Source organism: Lissotriton vulgaris, chromosome 1_2 (assembly GCF_964263255.1).
Source record: "Lissotriton vulgaris chromosome 1_2, aLisVul1.2, whole genome shotgun sequence".
Classification (NCBI taxonomy): domain Eukaryota; kingdom Metazoa; phylum Chordata; class Amphibia; order Caudata; family Salamandridae; genus Lissotriton; species Lissotriton vulgaris.
The window spans coordinates 28,442,366-28,464,622 of NC_141686.1; the positions used below are offsets into that span (position 1 = coordinate 28,442,366).

The 22,257-nt window shown below is 43.2% G+C and overlaps 1 protein-coding gene across 2 annotated transcripts in view; it reads right to left on the bottom strand.

Moving 5' to 3' along the window:
- Positions 1-667: 667 nt before the first annotated feature.
- CDPF1 (cysteine rich DPF motif domain containing 1) overlaps positions 668-22,257 on the bottom strand; it is a 191,301-nt gene continuing 169,711 nt past the window's right edge. Inside the window, exon 5 of one of the 2 annotated variants that reach the window (XM_086952760.1) lies at positions 668-1,683. In XM_086952760.1, the coding sequence (XP_086808886.1) occupies positions 1,531-1,683 (153 nt within the window). In that variant the 3' untranslated portion in view covers positions 668-1,530. Of the gene's footprint in view, positions 1,684-19,402; positions 20,069-22,257 lie in introns of those variants that run through there. The other variant, XM_086952759.1, reaches the window with a different exon arrangement.

Here is a 22,257-nt window from a genome sequence, read left to right on the forward strand (position 1 = left end):
CTCGCAAACCCTCACTGACGGTGAAGCCGAACAGGTGTGCACAATAGAATCTAGCCAACCACACCGGTGTCACCACTGTGGCCAAGCCTTACATAGGCCACGGGAAAACAGAGTGAAGAAAACACTGTGACCTGCCACTGCAGACAAAAAAAAACAAACAGAAAGAGTACGTTGAGGCGGGAGTTTATATCATTATTTATTGGGGAGGAGTTTGTGTTTTCTTTTCTTTGCACGAGAATTGTGCTTGGGAATGCCTGCCATTTGTAATGAGAGAAACAAGGAGGTGGGGCGAAGAGGTAATGGTGAATTGGTAACTGGTAATTTCCCTCCCTCTCTTTCTCTTTAAGATCTGTTATTTCCCTACCACCATCATCTTCTACTTCAGAGGGATAGTACGGATAATGAGTGGTGATAAATGTAAGGGTGTTAAGAGGGTCTTTGGCTACCTGACTTAACTATCTCCATAATAGTAGTCCTGTGCTGGAGCAATAATTTTAAAAAATACTGAAAAGCACCAAATATAATTTCATGTGTCCTGTATAGGTACTTCTTCAAAGAAGTGCAACTAATGTGGTCAACAGTACTGTAAACAATTGCTTTATACTATTACTATGTTCGACTCTGCTCAGGCATATTAATCAAAGTAAAAGAAAACGTGAAATAAATATTTGTTTTAATAATGATTATTTAATTTAAAGTTTTTGTAAAGCGGGAAATACCACTTGAGTGGGCTTCAAGGGAAATTACAGAGTTGGGAATTCAAACCTAAAATTCCTTGTTCTTATCATTCAGCATTTTCCTCTCATAAAGAGGAGAAAGAAGTTGTTAGTCCCCATGAGAACAGGTGACTTTTTAACTCCTTCATACTCTCCAGAGAACTTCATTTAAACAGTTCGATCAGTCAATATCAACTGGCAGATCATGTAGCAAAGTAATATCTCTAGAAATTATGAGATCTAAAATGTTTCCAGATTATTCATAGGCCACAAGACAAACAACTACATGAAAATACGTGCATAAAGATAATAAGACATCGTTTATTAGATATTTATATTCCCAAGTAATATGCTAATTCCTCTGCCAATATATCTGAAAGATATTAAGATCCTTTACTTCTAAATCCGATGTATGTGGTACCTAAACATCCACAAAAAGCTTAGCCATACAGTTATATTAACCAAGTCACCAATTTTTTTACATGGTTTTATTGATAACATCTTACAGCTATAAAAGAAAAAGAGTTTTGCGCCTTTGGTGTTTAATATTCCAGAGGTATATATCTTGATAGTCTAGCAAACCTTCATAAGGTTTGCAGTTTTTGCTCCGAGCGACTTGATGAAATTGAAGAGTTTGGTTCACTGGTATAGCACGGATAACATTCCTGTAAACCATCCACGGGTTGTTCATTTGGCCTACGGCATTTAGGGGTTCGAAAATGTTAATTTCGCCACGTTTACTCACTGAAAATGTTCACTTGATGTGCCTGAGTATCACCCTGGCGAGTCTTAAAGGTACCACATTTTATTTGTTTTAAGATCTTGAAGAAGTTCCATTACATGAATCTGATGTTTTGGTCTGCGTTTTTCTTCTATCCAAATCCTTATGAATCTCCTGAGGAAACTGGTCTCTGTTTTTAATAATGCACGGGAGGCAGAACCTTTTTGAATAGAACATGCTGCATTCCTGAAAAAAAAGTTATAAATATAAATCAAAGGTGAAAGTGCATTGTGATGCAATGTTATACTAAGGGAAAAAATGACCACCCTATGATGAGCTGCTTGACATCTCAATCCCACGAGAAAAGCTGTATTTCTCTAGAAAAATATCTGAAACCTCTTTAATTCCTGCACAAGGCTGCATACACAATTTCTTGACACTCCTTAGCCCCTAGGCTCATTGCATCTCACTGAGCACCGGCCATCAGTTTCACCAGAGGACCTAACCTGCTGGAATTCCCATCTGGCTACACCCGACTACATTAAAAGAAGCACTGGCCGTTTAATTTGTAGGGCACTATGTTCTGCTCAATAAGAATCTACCCCTTAACCGGTGCTTCTCATACCCTTTTCCTACAGAGGAGACCTCTCCTCTAACCCTTCCTTCAATGAACAAGCTACCCTACATCTGAGTGAGGCCGGTTTCTACTACTATTTCCAATTGCGAAATTGACACAGCTTCTCACATGGCAAATGAGGTGGCCATTTGCCCGGTCCTGAGCACAGTGAGCAGATTTGGGTTAATGCATTAAGCACTGTGGGATGGTACAAGCTGCACTACATGTTCTGGATTCTATCTGCTGTACAGTATTCCACAGTCTCACTCATAACCTTCTGCTGCAACATGGCTGTCTCAGACCACTCACTGTGCTTCTCGATGGTCTAAGCTCCAGGCAAAGGTTTCACTGTTACCTGTGCAGGTAACAGCGGTGGGACTGGTGGGGAGACGAGGGGTGGAGTGGGGGGGGGAATGGAGGGTTAACACACGACGAAGAGAGAAAATTGATTATGTATTTAATTTCCCCTCGTGGTCGTCTGTCGAATTCCCCCCACCTAACCTGGCCCCACTGCCTCCTTAGTTCCTGGCTGCTGAGACCCCCACACTGAATTATCCAGAAACAACACAACTCCAAGTGGACTCCTCCCAGGTGTCTCTAACCATCAGGTATATCAAGACCAACACTACACCCTGCTTCTTCACCATTGGCTACATGTCTCCTTGCTACAATTGTTTGGAGTACAATCAGGACTGGTCCTTCAGGTGTGCTCTCAATCACTGCACTCGTCAGCTCTGACCCCAAAGACTACCTGGAAGGCATAGAAGATCGGCCCCCAGCTCTGACACAGTGTACACAAGAGGTTCATCACTATGACTCTTCTAATTTTGGAAGAGCGGTTCACTTCCATCGTCAGATGTTCGACCTGCTCAATAGAGCCGAAAGCTGAGCAGGTCATGGCATACATGACGACCATCTAATGGAACACAAGTTAATTGTGTGTTTTTTTTAATTGGAATCTGTTCTAATGGCCATTCTTCAATTATGTCATGTGTAGATTTACCATTAACTTCACTGATTCAATTTTTGTTAAACCTTTGGCCCTCTCCATCTTAGCAGGAGATCCAAGTTGTGGAACACAATCCCTTAACTTGCACATTCCCTAACCAAACTAGACAAGCTATACATAGTTCAAACTATGGATCTGCCTTAATCCAGCCGACTTGAACAGAAAGGTTTCACCTCTCACACTCAGAATCAAAGTCAATATACTGTTGTATCATGTATCTGGGTCTCAATTCATCGTTGGGATAAATTATGAGATCTCAATATAAGAGCCCAACTATGTGCATCAGGGAACACAGAAGAACCATTTCCAACCTCCATTGCTCACTCCAGCAAGACACCTGTATAATAATAAGAGCCAGCACATACAATCTCATCTTTATTAAATGCAACCCCAACCCATCTCACACACCAGGCACATCAAACTCCCTGCTAAACTGCATGCTACAAAATGTGAGATCACACGCATCCTGAAGCTGTGTTAGGTATTAAGTGGGTGAAATGCTCATATACTTGTGCTTTCGCATTGTAATATTTTGACAAAAAAAACTAAATGGCTTCCAACAGGTGGTTGGAGCAAAAGTCCTTGTCTCCTGGTGATTCTCCCACAATAAGAAAAGAAAGATTGGCATCACAAACCACTGTGGGGAAAGAACCTTTGGTATGTGGTCACTGCTTGACAATCCCCTCACCACGAGAGAGAAGTGCAAAAGAAGCATTTGAGGCAGCATAAACAAAATACGGTAGGCTTGGTGCAAGTAATCCCTTCGGGTCCAAACCTGGGCGGTGAGAGTTGAACGCCTGGATTCAGGAAAGCCTAACATCCAGGCATTTTGTGTATTTGTGAAAGAGGCCCCTTCCTGACAAATCAGGGAGCGCTGGCTTAACCAGTGCCGACATAAGTAATGTCCCTAGTGTGAATTCAAGGCATGGCTGCTGTCACAAGGGTCCTATTTTGGGACAAAGATGCTGTGTGACTACAATAAAGGTGCGAGATTACTGATAGGCAATTGTAAGAGAAGCAATGCTTCTTGCAACCTCATACAAGGAGTGTTAGAAGTTCAGGTTCCTGGTTGGCAGATTATACATCCTGTCCAAAACAGGAGCCGCAATCCTAGTCAGGTTAAGTCAGATTCAAAACCTAAATTAACCTGTGCTCACTCCCTGGAAGCTTGACACATTTCAGTCAGACTTAACTTAGGAGGAAATGTGTAAAGTATTTATGCACACTTTAATTACAGTAACCAGTGAAAACACCACAAAAATAAATAGTGAATATTTATCTGAGTAAAACAAGACCAGAATGACAAAAATTGAATAATTGAACTTGAATATGAATGTTTAAAGATGAAATGCAGAAACTGTGCTTAGAAGTCACTAGCAGTCAAAAGGTTACAAGGGACCGGTGCAAATCCAAAGTACAGGCTGACCGCAATGGAGGATAGTGTTACATGTAAGGGGGTCCCAGTTGAAACAACTCCTTAAACACAGAGACAGAATTTTTAAAGGAAAGAAACAACTTCTAGAACTCAATATTTCGAGTGATGTTTTTAATTCACATCCTCGGTTGCAGATCAGTTACATATACATTTATCAAAATAGTAAACTTATTCTTGTTGCCCAAAGAGGGAAGGGCATGGGGAAAGAGGGACAGGTAAGGGAGGTAGAGTGTGGTGTGAATATAGAAAAGATTCAAAAGAAATCACGCGTGGTCACATGTACATTTAGAAAATGATACCACAGGGGCATATTCACATTGCCATTCGAGTATTTCTCTACAATTGCGTATTCCTATCCCAGTACATTTAACACAGCCAAAAATGATCTGTTGCTGGTGGGTAGGAAAAACAGATGGTATGTCGACGTTTCGACCCCAGTGATGTTGGCTGATTCATGCCCTACTGCGGGGTCTTCATCAGGACAAGTGGGGGCGGGATTAAGGGGAAGTGAGGGAGGGCACCTATGAGTAAAAACATAGTAATCAATTGGGGAATACCACGAACGATTACTAGGAGAGGCTACTACTGTCGCAAAACATTACCTATATAGCCACAATGGATTGCGTGGCACCGTCTAGGACGAGTAGTGGCCCAAAGGTTCCGAATATCAGGGAGAGCTTCAACCTAAAAGAATTAGGCTACTGTCAGAAAGGTGGACAAACTTCAAAATAGTCCCACAACTCTTAGAACCTAATTTTTCAAAAATGTGCTTTAGTAAAAAAGCATCGAAGATTACCCAGCCGGGTTAAAACGGGGGAATAATTATCACATACTAGAGGACATCACAACCATGGCACATCAAGATATACCAAACTACTCAAGCCCAAATTACAGTTGGATATATACAGTGTTACAAGGTCTCTGTTGTCTATGACAAAGATAAATAATTGTTGGCACAATAACGGCCCTGTTTAAATCATCATGTTAAACGAAGCAAAATTTCCTCTTAAGGCACTCTTGCACTTAGCCAAAAAACCCTACTGAGTCCTTATACTCAAAATGGATAGTTACCCGAGGGTTCACAGTCAGACGATAATTATTCAATTCAATTCAATTCAGAGATTTATATAGCGCGCTACATACCCAGAGGGTCTCAAGGCGCTTGGAGAAGGGTGGGTAGTTACTTGTCGAAAATCCAGGTTTTAAGTTGCTTTCTGAATGCTAGGTGGTTCTGAGTGAGGCGAAGGTGAGTGGGAAGTGAGTTCCAGGTTTTAGCCGCCAGGTAGGAGAAGGATCTTCCTCCCATGGTGGTTTTGTTGATGCGAGGTACAACAGCAAGGGCTTGGTGGGAGGAGCGTAGCTGGCGGGAGGGGGTGTAGAAGGAAAGTCGTGTGTTGAGGCATTCGGGTCCAAGTTCGTAAAGTGCTTTGTGTGCGTGGGTTAGAAAGCGGAATGTTATTCTCTTATTGATGGGGAGCCAGTGGAGGTTTTTCAGGTGACCAGAAATGTGCTCTTTACGCGGAATGTCAAGAATGAGTCTGGCTGAGGCGTTCTGGATGCGTTGGAGTTTTTTCTGAAGTTTTGCGGTGGTACCGGCGTATAGGGTGTTTCCGTAGTCCAGACGGCTTGTAACCAGTGCGTGGGTGACTGTTTTTCTAGTTTCAGTGGGGATCCAACGAAATGTTTTTTTGAGCATGCGAAGAATGTTGAAGCAAGATGATGAAACGGCGTTGACTTGTCTGGTCATCGAGAGTGAGGAGTCCAGAATGACGCCCAGGTTTCGTGCGTGGTCTGTTGGGATGGGTGCTTTTCCAAGGGATTCTGGCCACCACGAGTCGTCCCAGGCGGAGGGGGAGGTACCTAAGATAAGGACTTCTGTTTTGTCGGAATTCAGTTTCAAGCAGCTGTGCTTCATCCACTCGGCTACTTCTCTCATTCCTTTATGTAGGTTGGTTTTGGCTGTGTTAGGGTCATTGGTGAGTGAGAGGATCAGTTGAATGTCGTCAGCGTAGGAGATGATGTTGAGGTTGTGTTGACGTGCGATGGCCGCGAGGGGGCTCATGTATACGTTGAAGAGGGTGGGGCTGAGTGAGGATCCTTGTGGTACTCCGCAAATGACTTCAGTGGCTTCTGATTTGAATGGTGGGAGGCGGACTCTCTGAGTCGTCGATGTGTTGGACAGTCAATCCCATGTTCGAGTCTGTATTAATGATCTATGTGGGAGGAAAAAGGGGTTCAGTCGGAAGACCCTTGAACCTAACTTGGTCCCCTCTCCATCCATTCTCTTTGTTTAAAAGCTCCAAACATCTAAACGAAACTCACCGCGAGCGTGGCGGCGGTACCTCATGCCAGATCCGAGCTCCAATCTACAATAAATGGAAAGCCGGATGCTTAGTGAGATTCTCGTAATTCCACTTACTCTTGGAAAAGTGTCTCATAACCATAAAGAACGGTCTGTATGCCGCAAGTCACTTACCACCAGTCTGTATGCTGCAAGTCACTTACACTTTCTTTTTGCCTGCATATGGACGGGACTGTATGCAAGAAGGAATTTATCACATCAGAATAAATCAATTCAAATCTGCATTTTATTTGCACAAATTCTTATTTTTCTTATTTTTTCAGAATCTTTTTCATTTTAGGAAGGCTTTATGAAGCACATTACAAATACATAATACAAAACATCATCATGTCAAAGACTCAACTATATATACCATTCATACTAGAAAAAAACTTGCAGTCATACTATAAACTCATTCACACACCTAACACTCTCAAAGGTAAAGAAACACAATTTATGTACAATTATCAGCAGTGTATGGAAAAGAAACCATAGATGTACAATTTCATATAAATCACTTTGATGTACAAGTTAGTTTAATCCTCTTATGGTTTCCACGAGATAAACGTGTTTATCAAGAACAAAGGGGGGGTCTACGCGTTTCGAACTCCAGGTTTGAGGAGTTCTCGTCAGGACCAGTAGCTGCAAATGAAAAAAACATGGGGACCTAAATTAGTGAGTGGCCTCTTAGTGCATTAACCTACATGGGTTCAACACCCATAACTCTGCCTCTTACCTCTTTAAATGTTGCAACATGTGCCTCATATAAACCCCAGTATTCGCGGAGCGGGACCACCTGTATGACAATTGAATATATTTACTAGAGTGGCTTAAACCTGACACAGTTCCATAACAGTCATACTCATAGTCATACTTACTTGGTAAGGAGTGTAGTATGTCCTTAGTTCTAAAAACAGGGGGGTAAAGAATACCATCAGTGATCTAATTTGTAAATGGGGACTTAAGGTGTAGCATATAGATTGCATCGCTTCTTACCGGGTAAATCAATTTAGATACCGGAAAAAGTTGGCTTTGTTTTTTGTCAACTGGCCACAGGGCGTCTGGGGGGAGAAAGAGAATGGACCAACTTTAGCGCTTGGTGATGTGGACAGGAAGCTGTCCAAACAAGAAGCCTCTCTGATTGTAAGATTTAACACGGCAATCAATGGACTAAATGAACTTTCTGAGATATTCAAATTATAATAAAATATTCATTCTGACATCCAACTTGAAGAAACAGTAAGGAAACAGGTCCCCAACCACTAGATGCCCCTAAACAGGAAGACCACACTTGGGAATACATAAGCTGAAAGACCTTTCTAAATTAAACAGAGCGTAAACCAATAATTACTGATTGTATAGTGATATTCTAAGCCAATGCATCAGTAAAAACTAAAAGCAAGTAAAGTTATGGGAATTTGTGACCACTCCAAAATGGCGACCGAAAGACTCGCTTCTATCATATGATACCGGAATTAGGAAGAACATAGACACTAGGATGTCTCAAATAGATAGACCGGAGGACGGGACCCGTTTAAAGAACCCAGTAACATAAACATTACTTTTATGAATAAATAACACTGGCAGATCGAACTTCCGAGTGATTTCACGATGAAATACCCAAAGTAAGTAAAGATATGGAACCACTCCAAGATGGCGACCAAAAGGATCGCTTCAATCACGTGACACCGGAAGTAAATAGACGCTTAGACGTCCCGAACATACAGATCGGAGAATCGGGACCCGACCAGAGAACTCAGCGATTCATAAGGTACTAGCTTAGCCCAGATCCGCTATTAATTTCAAGAACGCTCGTATCACTAAGAAACTAATCCGTTCCCGCTCTTGATCCCCTAGACGCAAGAAATCCGGCGCCCGAACTAACTTAGAGGTCGGCTCCCGGCGTTGGACTAACCGGTAAGGCGATATGTGCTACTTCAGCTCCAACTCACTAATGCTGGTGAGGATCAAAAAGCGCTAAAGTTGGTCCATTCTCTTTCTCCCCCCAGACGCCCCGTGGCCAGTTGACAAAAAACAAAGCCAACTTTTTCCGGTATCTAAATTGATTTACCCGGTAAGAAGCGATGCAATCTATATGCTACACCTTAAGTCCCCATTTACAAATTAGATCACTGATGGTATTCTTTACCCCCCTGTTTTTAGAACTAAGGACATACTACACTCCTTACCAAGTAAGTATGACTATGAGTATGACTGTTATGGAACTGTGTCAGGTTTAAGCCACTCTAGTAAATATATTCAATTGTCATACAGGTGGTCCCGCTCCGCGAATACTGGGGTTTATATGAGGCACATGTTGCAACATTTAGAGAGGTAAGAGGCAGAGTTATGGGTGTTGAACCCATGTAGGTTAATGCACTAAGAGGCCACTCACTAATTTAGGTCCCCATGTTTTTTTCATTTGCAGCTATTGGTCCTGACGAGAACTCCTCAAACCTGGAGTTCGAAACGCGTAGACCCCCCCTTTGTTCTTGATAAACACGTTTATCTCGTGGAAACCATAAGAGGATTAAACTAACTTGTACATCAAAGTGATTTATATGAAATTGTACATCTATGGTTTCTTTTCCATACACTGCTGATAATTGTACATAAATTGTGTTTCTTTACCTTTGAGAGTGTTAGGTGTGTGAATGAGTTTATAGTATGACTGCAAGTTTTTTTCTAGTATGAATGGTATATATAGTTGAGTCTTTGACATGATGATGTTTTGTATTATGTATTTGTAATGTGCTTCATAAAGCCTTCCTAAAATGAAAAAGATTCTGAAAAAATAAGAAAAATAAGAATTTGTGCAAATAAAATGCAGATTTGAATTGATTTATTCTGATGTGATAAATTCCTTCTTGCATACAGTCCCTTCCATATGCAGGCAAAAAGCAAGTGTATTTGAAAATACCTGACAGTATTGGCATTTTGTGTTGGATTCATAGTTAAGGCAGGGTTTGGCCTTACTGTCTGGAAACCCATACCCAGTTTTGGTTTATCGCAAGTCACTTACCACGGACAAATCGGCTGTTCTATCTCACGCGCGCCTCATCCAGAGTGAGTGCGAGCGGAACATTCGATAACATTTAAAGGGGAAGGAACGGCATCGGCGCGTGGGCTTGCAGCAGCTAGATGGCTGCTGCTCTCGTAGCCAATGTCAGTACACGGCAAAACTGTTAGAAGAAAGACAACTGCGTTGTGGTAGGGGCCGGTGAAAACTAAGCTCTCAGGGATATTCAACAGGTTTAGAGAAATCCTATTTGTAGCATTGAGATTACTTATCAATGGGAGGGTTGTCTTGGCTGACAGTCTAAGATATATATAACATTCCGCTAAAATGAAAACAAAATATTCTGACATTTAGATCACATTGTGGGTGCTAGCGATTTCACAATACTTCCCATTTGTAACGTGTGAATTATTTCTACAAGGGAGGATGTGAATTAAAAACATCACTCGAAATATTGAGTTCTAGAAGTTGTTTCTTTCCTTTAAAAATTCTGTCTCTGTGTTTAAGGAGTTGTTTCAACTGGGACCCCCTTAATGTAACACCGACTACCCAGGTCCCAGTGCCGTTGGGTCAACCCCTAATATACAACGCAATGGAGGATAGGCCGGCTACAGAACCCACGCAGGGTCCACTGAAAAGTACCTTGTTTGGAGCAAAGCATTGAAGCTGAGAGCATGATGCATTGATCTTTTCCACACAGACGGTTGGCTGCGTCGTCATCGAGCTCTGTCGAAATGCAGGCAATGGGCCATCATTGAGACATGCAGAGCACCGTTGTCGGGCCGCAAAGGATGGGGAACAGCTGTCACCTAACAGCCTCTGTGTTGGCGTCAAAGGGCGATGTGTCGGTTCTGACCAGCCAACAGGCGATGATGTGTCAGTGTTTGCAGAACCCACTTTTGAGGCCCAGGACTGGAGGGAGGTACCTAAGGCAAGGGTAGGACTCACAGACGACAGAGTCCAGCAACACCAGGAAGGTTGAGAGAAGTAATTTGTGTCCCGGAGACTTCAGAAAACAGGAGGCAAGCCAGAAAGCCCCTGGAGAAACTTTAGCTCAAAGATGTAGAGATTTGGTTCAGTCCCTATTACTCCCCGGCATGAGGCAGCAGGCCAACACGGCAGAGCAGGTAGCAAAGTGGCAGTCCGTCCTACAGCACAGCAATCCGCAGCCCAACACAGCAATGCAGGTAGCAAAGTGACAGTCCCTCCTACAGTGCATCAGCTCTACTTCCAGGCAGAATGTCCTCAGGCCAACAAAGTTCGGATTCAGTGGTGTCAGGGGTCCAGTACTTATAGCCAAATGTGCCTTTGGAGACATCAAAGAGGCCTTTGAAGATCATAAAGTCCCTGCCTTTCCTGCCCTGGCTCCAGACTCATTATAGGGGTGTATGTAGCACTTTGTGTGGAGACAGTTTGAGACCTATTTATGTACAAGTGTCAGTCACTCCCTCCCAATCTACCTCATGAAGCCCCATTAGCCTAGTTTGAGGCCATCAGGATGCAAATGCCTCACCCCTTCTCCCTTTGTGTGACTGTCTAGAGGGAATGCACAAATTCCAGCTGTCACCCAACCCAGACGTGTATTCAAAAACAGGCAGAGGCACAGAATGGTGGAAGTAAGAAAATGCTAACTTTCTAAAAGTGGTAGTTTCAGATTTAATTTAAAATCACAACTTTTAGTGAAATTTAGTTTTAAAATTTGAGGCCAGAGACACCAAACTTCAAATTTCTATCTGCTCCCAATTAGAAATTACAATTAAAAGATGTTTAAGGTCATCCCAATGTTAACCTACAGGAGAGATAGGCCTTGCAGTAGTGGAAAACGAATGTAAGAGACATGTAAAATATAAATGTACATGCCCAACGTTTTAAATACACTGCACCCTGCCAATGGGGCTACCTAGGGCTTATGTCAGAGGTAACTCACGTGAAATAAAAGGAAGGTTTGGGCCTGGCAGGTAGGTTAACTTGCCAGATCAAAATGATGGTTTAAAACTGCACACACAGGCTCTGCAATTGCAGGCCTGAGACATGTTTATAGGGCTGCTAAGAGGGTGGCACAATCAGAACTGCAGGCCCACTTGTGGCATTTAATTTACAGGCCCTCAGCACATTTAGTGCACCTTACTAGCGAGTTATAAGTAAACTAAATAAGCCAATTGTGGATAAGCCATTGGTACCATGTTTTGAGTACAGAGCATATGCACTTTAGCACTGGTAAAGTGCCAAGAATGCTAAAGCAAGCAAAAATGAAGTCAACAAAACAGGAGGTCAGAAGGCAAAAAAGTCAGGGAAACTATGTAAAGGATGCCAGGCCTAACATGGAGAAAGAAGGAAAGTGAGGAAGTAGAAAATAAATGTAGGTGTAATGCTATGTACTTTTTTGTTTTTGTACCATATGTATCAAAGTGCTCTGCCTTGGTCACCCTTCTCGTGCACTCCCTTGTAGATTCCACGTTCTGGCTATCTTCATAGGCTCGGTTGATGGTTATTCAAAACAGCCTGACCAGTCTTTGGAGAAGATCGGTCCTGCCAGTTACGGGGTCCTTTACTTTTAATAAACTTACCTCTTTTTATTCATACCTACTTGTTCCAATCATTACAGATGAGGCCTCTATGCTGGCATAGACCAGTATTTACTAGCTCAATTTATCTTGGAAATAAAATAAAACACAAAAGCCTCCCCATGAATGAGGATATACATTCCTTCTTCACCATACTCTTCCTGGAACATAACAAGGTATCTATTTTACCTTACCTTCCATTTAATCAATTGACATTATGTATGGGAATGGAAGGAGGAATGTAATTAGAAAAGGAGGTTTGGACTCAGAGTAATGGAATTACCGGTAAGTAATGTAAGCATTACCTCTTTGTCCCCCTCCTTGTTCCGCTCATTACAAATGAGGAATGCCAAAGCTAGACCTACAATTGATTATTTAGCAAAGAACCACGCAAACACTTGTGCATAATAGAGAAAAACAGAACATATATTGGAGTTTTATTCTTCTGCCATTTACTCCATAACAAATAGCATCCCAACACCAAAAAACATGTCTTTGATCAAAAACAATATGAATACTGTAATGTTGAACAACTGTAGAGTGAGTTTACCATGTAGAGGCCATACAAATCTCACAGGGAAGCTGACAAACACTGCAGACGAAACAGACGTGCTACGAGTTGATCTTCGTTGGACCCCAACAGAAGGAGGAATTCACTACATATTGTATGCTGAATATGCTGAAGCTTTTCAAATACACACCTCCAGTCAAAGATCTGGGTTGAATCCATCATCTGTGTTAGACTTGGCATCTTTTGGCGTATTTCCCCTGAGTCTTTTGCTTCTGACCTCCCGGTTCGGACTCTGTGCTGGCTTAATGTTTCTGCGCACTTTTCTCGTTGCTAATCAGTGGTAAAGTGCAAGTGCTCCTGTGTCAAAATGTGTTATGGATTGGCTTTTCCATGATTGGCCTGTTTGATATATGTGTCAGTCCCTAGTAAAGTGCATTGCGTGCGCCAGGGCCTGTGAATCAAATGCCATTGGTGGACTGCAGCACAGGATTGTGCCACCCACACAAATAGCCCGTAAAGGGTAACTCAGACCCGCCATTGTGGAGTCTGCGCGCAGTTTGTAACTGCAATTTCGACTTGGCCAGTGCACACACTTGCCAGTCCCTCACCTTCCCTTTTTTTACCTGTCAGCCACCCCTAAGGTACCCCTGTGGGCCGAGTGCAGTGTATGTGAAAGGTAGGACATGCCCTGGTGTGTGCGGCATGTCCAGATAGTGAACTTCGGCCAATTTCGTTTTTTGCTTTTGCAAGGCTACCTGTCCCCCATCGGACAGAATGGGGAGTTTGGTTATAACATAACTTGCCCAGGGAATTAGGTAGGAAGATAAAGTTTAGTAGGCCTGAACTCAGAATCTAAAGATGCATCTTTTAGTGAAGGTGATTATTACATTCTGTGTTTGAAAATACCACTTTTAGAAAGCAGGTATTTTCTTGCTCAGTCATACTGTGTGCCTCTGCCTGTTGGAATGTGGATTGCCTGTCTGGGATTTGGATGACAGAAGGCTGGGGAGCAGGAGTGGCTCCAGATAGTCGAGGTGGGTCAGGAAAGGGTTAAATAGACCGGGCTGCAATTGGGGAAGGGGGAGGAGATTTCCTTGCACCTCAAAGGGCCTGGTCTGCCTCTGATCATGCCGTCTTTACCTTTTGCCAGGAAGTCACACCATAGAAGGCAGAACTGGTTCTGGCTGGACACAGACGTTCTCTACCTAAGAGATCAAAGGAATTTGGGATATAAATATTGGGGACCAGATCCCTGACTTTTAGAACTCTTTTGGATCAAGAAGACTGCCAAGAAGAAGAGCTGGAGAAGCTGTGAGGAGGAACTACCACTTTGCTGTGTGTTTTGCTCTGTTGGCCTGCAGGGGCCGCTTCCGTCTTGGGCAGTGAAAGGACTGGGCTGAACTATCTGCCATCTACTTGCCCCATGTTCAAGAAGTCTTAGGAACAGCAATGACTTCAAGCTTTTCTGCCCTCAGCACTGAGGACTGTGGGTTTTGTGCTGCAACAGAGGAAAAAGCAACCCAACGCCATCTACGACTCCGCGGATGACTCCGTGTCCTGAAGGCACCGCAGAGGGAACCGCTGCAACGCCGCACCGTGACCCTGGTCTCGCCTGCTGACGCCGCCACGAGCCGCTATTCGCACCGCGACCTGTGGGCACCGCACTCCGCATCGCCTCGCTTCACGACGACGCCTTGGTATCCCAGACGACGACGCTCCATGCCAAAATCGACGCCGCTGCTTGCACCGTGGTTCGAGGGCACCATTCGTAAAGTTGCACAATGCACTGACCTCATCCCGCACCGCAGCCATGGCCTACTGACGCCAGCACCATCGACTCCAGTTCGTCAGCGCTTCAGCCACGACGACGATGCTGCTTGCACCGTGACCTGCCAGCAGCGTGACGAGCACAGCCTTCACCACGCACCGCGACCCTGGTCTCACCGACAACGCCATCGGATGCCGCCACCGAGCCGCTGCTCGCACCGCGACCTGCGGACACCGCACGCTGCACTACTGCCCTTTGCACCGCAGCACCCGACTCCTGCCAACGACATCGCTCCTAACTTCAACAGAGGGGAGTTCTACCTGCAACGCGTGTGACTTCAAGGGAACCGACGACTCCTGCACCGACCTCCGGAAGCGACGCCTGCGGACGCCGTGCTTTTGGAAGCTCAAGGAGAGGTCGCCAATGCCCTGCATTTCTAAAAAGGTAATGTTTGCGGGTCTTTCCGACACCGTAGCAGGCCCGCAACGCCGCGGTCAGCCAGAACTGTTTGGATTGGTTTATTTACGACGCCGTGATAGCCCCGGCCCCGGACGGAGCTATCGACATCAAGGAACTAATTTTCTAGCATATTTTGCTAATTGAAGATTTTTAAGTACTGTATTGGGGATTTTTTATCGTTTTTGGTCTTGTCTTCGACACATACAAATATTGGATATATTTCTAAACTGGTAAGGTGTCCTTTTGTAGAGCTTACATTGTATTATTGTTGGTTATGTGCAAATGCTTTACACACTGCCTTTAAGATAAGCCTGACTGCTTGTGCCAAGCTACCAAGGGGGTGAGCAGGGGTTATTTTAGGGATGTAACTCCCGTATACTGACTAGAGTGGTGGTTTCTGTTTGTGTTTGGCACATGCCCTAGCCAACCAAAAGTCCCATTTCTAACAATTGTTCTTTCGTTCACATCGCCACCCCAAGTCAGACCCAGCCATAAGGAAATCAGTTCTGACCCTGTTCCTCATGGGACCAGTCCAGCCCAAACTTCCAACCCAGGTCTTCCCTGGACCAGAAACAAGCATCCAGGGACCGGTTTTGGGGTAACACCCCTCATCAGCCAGGCTGGCTTGAATCCAGTGGCAAAGTGAGCAAGGGACCCACGTTTGGGCATATGCTGGCAACTTAGGGCGAACAAAACAAACACAAAGAGATGATGGACAGAGCGCTGAAACTTTTCAAACACTCACCCCCAGTTACACAGATATGGGTTGAATCCATCATCGTTCTTTAGCTCACTTCACCACCCCAGTTCAGACCCAGCTATCTGCAAATCAGTCTTGACCCTGTTCCTCATGGGAACAGTCCAGCCCGAACTGCCAATCCAGGTGTTCACTGGACCAGAAACAAGCCTCTTGGGACTGGTTTTGGGGTAACACCCCTCATCAGCCAGGCTATCTTGAATCCAGTTCTTTGAAGAAAAACAAGGGGAACCCAGTAAATGGCTCAGGACCATGGGTATCGAGTATTTATAAAGGAAACAAGCGGTCCTTAGCATATGAGAATAAGGGTAAACAGAGATATTATATAGACCACAATGGGCTGCTATATAGTTCACAGTACCTTGTCCAGCCGGACAGGGAATTTTTATTGATCTGGTAAATCGTTTAATGTGAGGATACAAAACATAACCAAAACATTAGGGTTACAGTAGGGCACAGTCCTGTGCCGTACGTAGGAGAGAAGTAAAAAGGACAGAAAGTGCAAGAAATATCAGGCAAACCGGGTGAGCTTACAGGTCACTGATGTAAATTTAAATTAACAGTGTATCCTGGAGTTAACCATACATACAGTAATACAATGGGGTAACATGTATGAATTACTCATGAAGGAGTCGACGTTTCGATCCCACGCTCAGTTATAAGGGGATCATCTTCAGGACTTGGAGAATGATTTTGCCTAAATAAAGCTTTTTAAACGCCACTTGTGAATCCGTGATTGAAGTCAGTTCAATTGAATAGGATAGTGACTGGCATCAACACACGAACTGAGATGCAGTTGAAGTAACCCGTATTTGAGAAAATCCAGCTGATTTGGGTTGATATTAAAGGGCACAGCAGGGGCAATGCTTCCATGCACTGTGCATTTATCACGGTGCGTTATGCGGCGATGGCGTCGCGTTTGGTTACTTGCAAGTTAGTAAATTGCGGCGTGGGCAATGGCGCGGTCTCAGAGATGACTGGTGCGTTACGGATGTAACTTTTAAGGCTGCATGATGCCAAAATGGCATCGCGTTTGGTTGCTTCTAAAATTAAAGAAATCCGAAGCTCGGCGTGGTCATTGGCGCCGTCTGGGGAATCGTGGCCAGAATGGTGACTGATCGCGTTTTGGTTTCTTCCAAAATTAAAGAAATCCGAAGCTCGGCGTGATCAATGACGCCGTATGGAGAATCGCGGCTAGAATGGTGACTGATCCGCGAGTGGTGGAGATGAAGTAGATGTGCCGATAGCTTGAATCCAGTGGCAAAGTGAGCAAGAAACATACGTCTGGGTATACCCTGCCAAGTTAGGGCAAACAAAGCAAACACAACGAGATGATTGACCTCAACCCACTTGCTTAGAGTTTGAGTAGGACGGCACCCTTTTTTTTTTTTTGCAGAACCAAAGTTAACAAACAATCTGATTTCCTAAATTGGGACACCTTATCTAAATAGGGCGACCTGGCTCTCCTGACATTCAATTTATTTATGTATTACTTGAGTTTGTTAAGCGCGGCAGCTACCCAAAAAGGGTTTCTCGGCGCTGGACCGGCAAGTTCTATTAAATCTCCGTTTCAACTACAAAATAGTTATTGGTTGAAAAGTCAGGTTTTACTGGCTCTGCGGAACTGCACATAATTAGTTTCAGTTCGAATGTGCAGTGGCAAGGAGTTCCACAATATGGGGCCTAACTGAGCAAAAGATCTACCCCCCATTCTGGCTAGTCTAATTCTAGGCACAACAAAATAGGCCATGTGGGCAGATCTCAAATTCCGGGAAGGTACACGAGTGTGAACAAGGGACTTAAGGTAATGGGGGGCCAGGTCAGTTTTAATTTTAAACATGTAGCTCAGTGTCCTAAATTTGATACTGCTATTTTAAGTCAGTGGGATTTAGGAAGCTCAATCTCCTCTGGGGAGGCAAGATTAGGAAAGAAACTCAAGAAAAAAAGACTTCCTGATCACAATTAGACTTTGATACCACTTTATGAGAAAATAAAGTACCCAGCCTTAATACAATCCTATCAGGGAATGTTCTCAGATATGGATGTTGGGATGAGAGAGAACTCCGCTCTCCTGTTCTCTTGGCTGTAGTGATTGCTACAAAAATAAACAACTTCATAGATAGAAACTTCAACTCCGAAGACTCCAACGTTTAACACAGATTTAGTTTCAAAACTTCCAACCCATGAGATCCCAAGAAGGGAAAAGCTATTTAACTTATGATCTTAAGTTAGAGAAACATTTAAATAATCTAGATGCAAGAATCTCACAATCTGAAGCATCTGTCCAATTTTCTTTGAAAGCCGTAACAGAAACGCCTCAAGTTCAACTCTGAGTTGCCAGAGGAACCTGGGGGCACTAAAGAAAACCTCTCCCTGAAGCACCGACGCACGTACACATGTGTGTCTCCCATACTGCTCAATCAGGAATTCAACAAACAGGAATGCTAAGAGACACAACCTGCCTCATTACTCGCAAACCCTCACTGACGGTGAAGCCGAACAGGTGTGCACAATAGAATCTAGCCAACCACACCGGTGTCACCACTGTGGCCAATCCTTACATAGGCCACGGGAAAACAGAGTGAAGAAAACACTGTGACCTGCCACTGCAGACAAAAAAAAAAAAACAGAAAGAGTACGTTGAGGCGGGAGTTTATATCAGTATTTATTGGGGAGGAGTTTGTGTTTTCTTTTCTTTGCACGAGAATTGTGCTTGGGAATGCCTGCCATTTGTAATGAGAGAAACAAGGAGGTGGGGCGAAGAGGTAATGGTGAATTGGTAACTGGTAATTTCCCTCCCTCTCTTTCTCTTTAAGATCTGTTATTTCCCTACCACCATCATCTTCTACTTCAGAGGGATAGTACGGATAATGAGTGGTGATAAATGTAAGGGTGTTAAGAGGGTCTTTGGCTACCTGACTTAACTATCTCCATAATAGTAGTCCTGTGCTGGAGCAATAATTTTAAAAAATACTGAAAAGCACCAAATATAATTTCATGTGTCCTGTATAGGTACTTCTTCAAAGAAGTGCAACTAATGTGGTCAACAGTACTGTAAACAATTGCTTTATACTATTACTATGTTCGACTCTGCTCAGGCATATTAATCAAAGTAAAAGAAAACGTGAAATAAATATTTGTTTTAATAATGATTATTTAATGTAAAGTTTTTGTAAAGCGGGAAATACCACTTGAGTGGGCTTCAAGGGAAATTACAGAGTTGGGAATTCAAACCTAAAATTCCTTGTTCTTATCATTCAGCATTTTCCTCTCATAAAGAGGAGAAAGAAGTTGTTAGTCCCCATGAGAACAGGTGACTTTTTAACTCCTTCATACTCTCCAGAGAACTTCATTTAAACAGTTCGATCAGTCAATATCAACTGGCAGATCATGTAGCAAAGTAATATCTCTAGAAATTATGAGATCTAAAATGTTTCCAGATTATTCATAGGCCACAAGACAAACAACTACATGAAAATACGTGCATAAAGATAATAAGACATCGTTTATTAGATATTTATATTCCCAAGTAATATGCTAATTCCTCTGCCAATATATCTGAAAGATATTAAGATCCTTTACTTCTAAATCCGATGTATGTGGTACCTAAACATCCACAAAAAGCTTAGCCATACAGTTATATTAACCAAGTCACCAATTTTTTTACATGGTTTTATTGATAACATCTTACAGCTATAAAAGAAAAAGAGTTTTGCGCCTTTGGTGTTTAATATTCCAGAGGTATATATCTTGATAGTCTAGCAAACCTTCATAAGGTTTGCAGTTTTTGCTCCGAGCGACTTGATGAAATTGAAGAGTTTGGTTCACTGGTATAGCACGGATAACATTCCTGTAAACCATCCACGGGTTGTTCATTTGGCCTACGGCATTTAGGGGTTCGAAAATGTTAATTTCGCCACGTTTACTCACTGAAAATGTTCACTTGATGTGCCTGAGTATCACCCTGGCGAGTCTTAAAGGTACCACATTTTATTTGTTTTAAGATCTTGAAGAAGTTCCATTACATGAATCTGATGTTTTGGTCTGCGTTTTTCTTCTATCCAAATCCTTATGAATCTCCTGAGGAAACTGGTCTCTGTTTTTAATAATGCACTGGAGGCAGAACCTTTTTGAATAGAACATGCTGCATTCCTGAAAAAAAAGTTATAAATATAAATCAAAGGTGAAAGTGCATTGTGATGCAATGTTATACTAAGGGAAAAAATGACCACCCTATGATGAGCTGCTTGACATCTCAATCCCACGAGAAAAGCTGTATTTCTCTAGAAAAATATCTGAAACCTCTTTAATTCCTGCACAAGGCTGCATACACAATTTCTTGACACTCCTTAGCCCCTAGGCTCATTGCATCTCACTGAGCACCGGCCATCAGTTTCACCAGAGGACCTAACCTGCTGGAATTCCCATCTGGCTACACCCGACTACATTAAAAGAAGCACTGGCCGTTTAATTTGTAGGGCACTATGTTCTGCTCAATAAGAATCTACCCCTTAACCGGTGCTTCTCATACCCTTTTTCTACAGAGGAGACCTCTCCTCTAACCCTTCCTTCAATGAACAAGCTACCCTACATCTGAGTGAGGCCGGTTTCTACTACTATTTCCAATTGCGAAATTGACACAGCTTCTCACATGGCAAATGAGGTGGCCATTTGCCCGGTCCTGAGCACAGTGAGCAGATTTGGGTTAATGCATTAAGCACTGTGGGATGGTACAAGCTGCACTACATGTTCTGGATTCTATCTGCTGTACAGTATTCCACAGTCTCACTCATAACCTTCTGCTGCAACATGGCTGTCTCAGACCACTCACTGTGCTTCTCGATGGTCTAAGCTCCAGGCAAAGGTTTCACTGTTACCTGTGCAGGTAACAGCGGTGGGACTGGTGGGGAGACGAGGGGTGGAGTGGGGGGGGGGGGAATGGAGGGTTAACACACGACGAAGAGAGAAAATTGATTATGTATTTAATTTCCCCTCGTGGTCGTCTGTCGAATTCCCCCCACCTAACCTGGCCCCACTGCCTCCTTAGTTCCTGGCTGCTGAGACCCCCACACTGAATTATCCAGAAACAACACAACTCCAAGTGGACTCCTCCCAGGTGTCTCTAACCATCAGGTATATCAAGACCAACACTACACCCTGCTTCTTCACCATTGGCTACATGTCTCCTTGCTACAATTGTTTGGAGTACAATCAGGACTGGTCCTTCAGGTGTGCTCTCAATCACTGCACTCGTCAGCTCTGACCCCAAAGACTACCTGGAAGGCATAGAAGATCGGCCCCCAGCTCTGACACAGTGTACACAAGAGGTTCATCACTATGACTCTTCTAATTTTGGAAGAGCGGTTCACTTCCATCGTCAGATGTTCGACCTGCTCAATAGAGCCGAAAGCTGAGCAGGTCATGGAATACATGACGACCATCTAATGGAACACAAGTTAATTGTGTGTTTTTTTTAATTGGAATCTGTTCTAATGGCCATTCTTCAATTATGTCATGTGTAGATTTACCATTAACTTCACTGATTCAATTTTTGTTAAACATTTGGCCCTCTCCATCTTAGCAGGAGATCCAAGTTGTGGAACACAATCCCTTAACTTGCACATTCCCTAACCAAACTAGACAAGCTATACATAGTTCAAACTATGGATCTGCCTTAATCCAGCCGACTTGAACAGAAAGGTTTCACCTCTCACACTCAGAATCAAAGTCAATGTACTGTTGTATCATGTATCTGGGTCTCAATTCATCGTTGGGATAAATTATGAGATCTCAATATAAGAGCCCAACTATGTGCATCAGGGAACACAGAAGAACCATTTCCAACCTCCATTGCTCACTCCAGCAAGACACCTGTATAATAATAAGAGCCAGCACATACAATCTCATCTTTATTAAATGCAACCCCAACCCATCTCACACACCAGGCACATCAAACTCCCTGCTAAACTGCATGCTACAAAATGTGAGATCACACGCATCCTGAAATTATTTCCCTCATCACTGCACAAAACCTTGATTTATTGTGGATAAACACATTTATCTAATGAATCATAGATTCTCTGGTACAAAAACGTTATTGTATTTATATAGCGCGTACATGGTCTGTGAAGATCGCACCTTCAAATAAGGGCCCACCGCACCATTAATTTTCAATAGATCAGACAGTAAAGCCATACCCACCAGGAAATACCATACTATAAAATAATTACATGTAGCCACTATTCCCTCAGCATTAAGCACAACATACATTCATGTTATTTATAGATACCACTTCGTCGCAATTCCATGCACATCACCCACAATGAAATGCTATCCAAGGC